General features: G+C 38.1%; 1 protein-coding gene across 1 annotated transcript in view; it reads right to left on the bottom strand.

Annotated features, from left to right (window-relative positions):
• Positions 1–364: 364 nt before the first annotated feature.
• sptlc1 (serine palmitoyltransferase, long chain base subunit 1) overlaps positions 365–6,604 on the bottom strand; it is a 14,950-nt gene continuing 8,710 nt past the window's right edge. The window contains exons 9-15 of the mRNA XM_023397810.2: positions 6,004–6,111; positions 5,210–5,305; positions 3,943–4,039; positions 3,730–3,784; positions 2,613–2,730; positions 2,456–2,529; positions 365–978 (exon numbers count right to left, since the gene is read on the bottom strand). Of these exons, the coding sequence (XP_023253578.1) occupies positions 885–978; positions 2,456–2,529; positions 2,613–2,730; positions 3,730–3,784; positions 3,943–4,039; positions 5,210–5,305; positions 6,004–6,111 (642 nt within the window). The 3' untranslated portion in view covers positions 365–884. The remainder of the gene's footprint in view (positions 979–2,455; positions 2,530–2,612; positions 2,731–3,729; positions 3,785–3,942; positions 4,040–5,209; positions 5,306–6,003; positions 6,112–6,604) is intronic.

Below are 6,604 nucleotides of genomic sequence, written 5' to 3'. Positions count from 1 at the left end.
GTCTCAGGCTCTGATTTTCAGTCTGTCTCTTGTGAGGCCCAAACTTTATGGATGTGCAACACTAAATGACTGGATGAAACCTTTAGCTCTTTGTCTTGCAGACGGGCACATTTTCTAGTGAATGCAGCACTTATTGCAGTTTGCATGATGTTGCTGCAATCAGCACTAAAGCAGAACTCTGCAGGGACCAGTGCATTGAGTAAACCAGCATCCAATGACAATGGTCTGCAAATAGGAAACCCAGAATATTTCTACCTCTACATTCGTATCTGTTTGAGCTCTGTTTGTGGAAATGACACAGTTGGTTGGTGGTCTTGTCAAAATATGAAATGACATGGAAGCTAAAACACACACAGACAATCACTCAGTTTAAATCAGATATATTTACATTTCATGTAAGTAAAGTGGTGGGAGGTGCAATGACTTCTAACAAAAGAAAATGAGCATCAAGTGAAAAACAAAGAACAAAAAACTCCAGTTGTAAAAATCAGCATCTATTTGAGGTAAAACAACCATGGTGTACAGTTCATGTACAAACAGACTGAAGAATATTAAATAAAACAATAAGCTCAACGTCTCCTCTTTGGTCAGTACAAAAGCAACAGGTCATTTGGTCTGTGAAAATCAAGTCTAGTTCTCACTGCAGTGGTTTTCCTTTATTAGTGACAGTGAACTGCAGAGGAGCCACACTTACATTCAAAATAATACACAACATGTAGTTTGATTATGACACATGATACATGAGAACAAAGGCAACGTCTCCAGTAAGAACATGGATGGGAGTGTGTGGTCAGGAGTGTCCCCCTCACAGTGACGTCCTACCCAGTCCACCGAGTGGACTCCAGGTAAAGCTCCAGTGATGTCAGCAGTGGCGCTACATTTTTTCACTTGAGGACGGCTGAAGCTGCTTCCTGGATACAGGACACAACCTTCTGGACATCGTCCTCTGTCTGTTCGATGGTCACCACCACTCTGATGCTGAGGAGACAGTCACACACAACAATGAATAAATACACAAATGACTCTACCTTTACACCAATACTACATTTTCACCTTTTCCAATGTAAAATAGCATAAAAGATTCACTCAACATTAGAGATGTTCTGATACCTGAACATGTGTATCGGCCGATACCGATACTGGTCTGATAACATTAAGTTAAAAACAAAACTTTAACAGCTGTATACTGACAGAGTTTTAGGGACACATTGAGGGGAACAAAGAAATCTAAAATTACGAGAAAATAATTGTAAAATTATAAGAATAAAGTCGTTATATGAGAATGAAAAATTTTGAGAAAAAAAACATTTTTAGGAATATAACCAATAAACCAGTTGAAATAACAGTCAGTGTCAATCTGAGCTGCTTCTGGCAGCTGCTGTTTGTCTGTGTGACAGTCTCTCCTTATCAGTGAAACCTCTGCTAAAGTAGAACTTCATAGGATGCTCCACGTTCCTCATTTTAAAGCTTCAGATTACTTCCCCTCTAAAATAACACACAACCTAAAATTACAACTTAATTCTCATAATGACTCTTTTTTCTTGAAATTTTCAAAAAATTTCTGACTTTATCTTTCCTTAATGTGGCCCTAATACTCATTAGGTAGCTAACCCTGTATGGATTGCTGTCATTGTTGTATGGCTCAGGTTAAGCCCTTCGTAAAACATGAGCGACATGTTATATGGGACGCAATGTTGCCAAATTGCTGACATTTTGCCAGCGGCTGAATTACACTATTGACTGGAAATCAATTCTTCTTCGCTGCTCTAGAACAGTAGCTGCCAGTTGTTGCAGAGCACAACTTCTTGTGTAGGCTACTGTTTTAGAGCAGTGAAAAAGAACTGACTTCTCGGAATACTGCAGTTTTATTCAGGTGTGAAACTATAAAGTTCAATTTTATTATATTTTCTGCATTAATACATGAGCTTTTATAAAAGAGAAAGATGGTTGGATTCCTACTGAAGATATAAATATCATTTGTTAAAAACTCACAAATGTAAAGTTTCATTTATAAAAAAAAAGGTTCATTACTTCCTGGAACAACAACTTTTTTTTTAATGACTCAAACAGGAGGAAATAGTGAATTTGTTAGGGACTCACCCACATTGGCAGTTCTAGTGTATGAGAGACAAAAACAACTACTACAACTACACAGTATGTGCTCATGGTTATAAAAGACCATGTAATGTCATGGGGCTCATTGACTGACAATGGAGCTCTATTGCACAGAGGAACCGGATATATCAGCGTACGGATACACACACAAAACCTGTCAATGTGTTACATTCACTTTTGGGTTGCAGTTTTAAGAAGTCATATAACAGACTGAGAGGACACAGTGTGTGTGGTACAGAGGTGAGGGGTTAGGATTGGTGTAAAATACACAGATGTAAGAAAGAACTAGAGGAGACACAACACAGTTTGATAAAGTGCACAGTCAGGTAGACTCTCTCACCTCGGTGGGGGGAGGAAGCGCTCCTCTCTCTCCAGGTAGCGAGCGAGGGTCAGAGCCACACGTCCTTCCAAACACTGACACAGAAAACATACTAAGTAACAGTATCTGTTTAACACTAACTTATTTGTCATCATATGTGGATACAATCAGGACTTACATGATCTACAATGGAGCGCAGCAGCTGCATGTCAGAGTCTCTGGACCCTGTACTCCTCTCCAACTGTAAGTGAAGAGCCGGGGCGAAAGGTTCTCCCACTAACTTCAGACCTGGGATCCTGTCACAGAGACAATCGGGGAAAACAAAAATCATGACATGATTTAACAAACTGGGACGTTGAAAATCATTTCATAGTACAGTGCTAGGTGTGTCTCTCCTGGTGCCCAGCAGCCAACATCCCCTGACTGGACACTTCATCCAGAGATGACAGGAGAACGACCTTGGAATTAACTCCAAAGGTTGAGGAACTTTGGGGGGTGTGGTCTGCAGTGCTGAACATTTCAGACTGGTCGAGTGCTCCCTGCATTTTATTTCACCCGCGATGTTTAAAAGTCTGCAGTGAGCAAGCGAGTGCGCAACAGGACCACAACAACTGGAGTGTGGAGGGTTGCCACCTGTCATGTATAATACGAGATCGTCCTGTATTTGAAAATGAAATGCTGCGTCCTGTATTGAATATATACAGGAAGCATTTGTCCTGTATTTTCATTCATGTTATCTCCTCAAAGTGCTGTGAATGATGTAATGTCAAGTAATAATTTTGCATCACCTTCATGGGACTTTAGGCCGCAGTGGAAATGCAGACAACAATGGGCCACAGGAACCTTTTAGTTTATACATAACCTGCAATTCTTTTTTTGAATAAGAAAAAAAATGATTCATCATGAAACAAAAAAATAAATGTTATAGAACACATTCAATTGAACTTTCTGATACAACACATGCGCACTGATGTGCAGGACCATGTTGTTATTAAGCTAAAGACTTTTTGCAGTAGATTTGTCTGTGGGCGTGATAGTGTGGACACACGGTCATTAATAGTCGGTCAGCAGTCCAAGTCTGGACCCGGACCCCGTCCTATCTGGGCCTGAACCTGTAACGTATTAATTATTGATATTATTAAAGTTTGACATTTCTTCTTTAATCAGCGCAGCTTCTCTAGCCGTCAGGGCACTGATCACATGATGCTACTCAGCCAATCCAAACATACAATATTCAGTGGTGCAGGAAACTGTTCAGCACTTACAGAAGGGCCAGAAAGTCCAGATCAACTCACCCCTGTAAATACTTGTAAACATGTTGACACTTTTTCCTCAGGACAGCAAAAATATCTGCAACACAGGAAGGATTGGGAACAGATCTGAGAACAGCTTCTTACTAAAACATTTTTCTAATCAGCAAGAATTAGAAATGGAAGGCCTTTCTCTGATAACACCTCGTCTCAAAACACAGATCTGCCCAGAAACAGAACAGGGCTCAGAGCTCGTACCTGGATCCTCCTCCATGATGTTCAGAGCTTCAATGGCAGCAGCAGCCAACATGGGAGGCAGCGACGCAGAGAAACAGTAGCCCTGACCTGACAGACGCTACACACACACACACACACACACACACACACACACACACACACACACACACACACACACACACACACATCATTAGGATAAGTATTTTGACACTAATCACAGAAAAATTTATATTAAAGTAATAACCACCAGAGTATTGGAATGCCATCTAAATCAATATTTAATGGATAAATAAATACATAAATAAATAAATACAGCTACGAAATAAATCCTGAAATAAATCCATTATGTAATAAATGTAGATAAAAGTAAATATAAATATATAAATTATTTATTTTCCATTACACATTAACTAATAGAAATAAAATAAATAAATTAAAAGGTCATTTTAGAAATAAAGCTATTTATCTATGTATTTATTTATTCATTCATTCATTTGTATAGCTATTTATTTAATTATGAACTCACATATATATATATTTATATGTGATATATATATATATTTATACATGTATTGCCTAATTTATGTTTTCTATTTACTTTTTTCATTTGTTTTAGATCTTGCTGAAGAGTTTATTTTCACGGTTAGCATGCTAGCACGCTAGGCACCTAATGCCTTACAGGTAATTAAATAGTCTACATTTGAATTAATCTGGTCTAACTTCATTCATTTGTCCATATTTTTTTAATTTTTTCCCCCAAAATGAATTTGATTTTATAAATTTGATAGGATTTTGATATTGTGCATGTAGAATCGGTTTAGTGTGTATGTCCTTTTAATGTATGAAAGATTTGATCTGTTCCACATCAGTTTTGCTATTTGGAATGCAAAAACTTTGAGGCTCAAATTGTCAAAACTGCTCAGAAAGCAGAGAGAGCCTTATAACTCCAAGAGGACAAAATTTTTGTATTGGTCTCTAAAAATTAAATTAAAAAAAATCAGATACAGATGATCTCAAACTTCAATACAGCAGTAGATTTTCTCCCAGTGGACACTGACCGGTCAAACACAAGAGGCTTCCTGGCTCTTGGAATGGAACGCAGCCATCACTAACGTTACTAAACAGCTGTGATTTCCTGCTATGACAAGGATCTGTATCAAAGTGTGTGTCTAAGCTTTCTACTAAGCAGTGACACTGTATTTACTTGATTATCAGTATAATTAATCCTAATGATCAGACACTTTCACAGTCATTTAACATGTATCAATAAGGCTTATGTTGTATTTACCTGGTGGTCGATGACAAAGGAGCGTCCACAGCAGAAGCCTCCGATGGAGGCCACAGCGTTCTCCATGTTGGCACTGATCAGGTCGATGTCGTCTATCTGCACGGAAGCAGAACAGACGCCAGAATTATCACTTCATGTTTTCAGATTTCAGTTTACTCTGGATCCTGCGTCATCTCATTTTGTTCATTGGAAAAGTTTTAAGTATTAATTTGCAAATAAATCATTACTACAAATAATGAATTCAACCAATGTATCGGCTGACATGCTGCTGCACATTAGAGGAAGACACCTGCAGGCATGAGGCTGAGAGCCAAACAGACTGGGCTGTTTTTTTTTAGTTCAGCTATTGACCTACTGCTCTAACTGTGGCACAGCTCCTAACAGACAAATGAGAGTTAGCAGAACATTTGTACTAGGGCTGCTAAATTATGGCAAAAATCATAATCAGGATTATTTTTGATTTATATTGAGATCAGGATTTTTCAACATGATTACTCATTGACTTTGTAAACATCACACATTTATTGAACTTTAAAAAAAAAAAAACTTTTTGTCTTTTTAACAGTGGACTTTCTTCAACTTTAAATACAATTCAAAAAAATAAATCAGAAAAACAAATTAAAAATAAATCTAAAAAATTAGATAAATAAATAATATATCTATATATACAATTAGCCCTTATAAAACCCTTATAAAATATAAAAAATAATAAAAATAAATGAGATCAAAATAAATAAGATCAACTACAACACATCAACCCTGGCAGCAGCTTGTTAACATCTTGATTTACTCACATCAACCCCAAAATGTTCTGTGACTCCTCGGCCGTATTCTCCCAACACACCAAAGGACAGACTCTCCTCCAGGAAGATCCGCACCTTGTACTTGTACTTCAGCTTCACCTGGAGGTCGCACAGACATGAAGAATGAAACATCCTGGAGTCGCCACATCACACACATCTTCCATGTTTGTGAGTAACTGTCTTTAACACAGAACGGCTCACTCTACAGACTACGCTCTGAACACACAAAGCCCACAGTCAAGACCCAAAACCCTCTAATGACCACTGGAGTCATTAGAGTTTTGGTCTCTAGAGCTAATTTCCTCCGTCATGACAACGGGGGGTGTGTGAATGCAGAATTGCTCCAGAGACGTAGACGCCGGATCAAAGTTTGCTTCAGAGTTTTCACCGGGTGAACCAGCTGATCATGCAGATGATGTCACAGGACTAAACTGTTGTAGAACATCTACATTGCTTAATGCAATCAACATCATGTAACCAATTTTAGTTCCTTGCTTTTAAACCACTGGATCTTCTACAGGCAAAGGATCCTTCAGTTCCATATTTTAATTCATTCTAAATATGTTGTACACTTCAAATGATATTAGTTTTT

The sequence above is a fragment of the Seriola lalandi genome, unplaced genomic scaffold (genome assembly GCF_002814215.2).
Source record: "Seriola lalandi dorsalis isolate HSWRI2012SDOR001 ecotype SW California unplaced genomic scaffold, Sedor1 jcf7180002054939, whole genome shotgun sequence".
NCBI classification, from domain to species: Eukaryota; Metazoa; Chordata; class Actinopteri; order Carangiformes; family Carangidae; genus Seriola; species Seriola lalandi.
The sequence above is the reverse complement of the archived record's forward strand: the minus strand, read 5'-3'. Positions and strand labels throughout refer to the sequence as shown.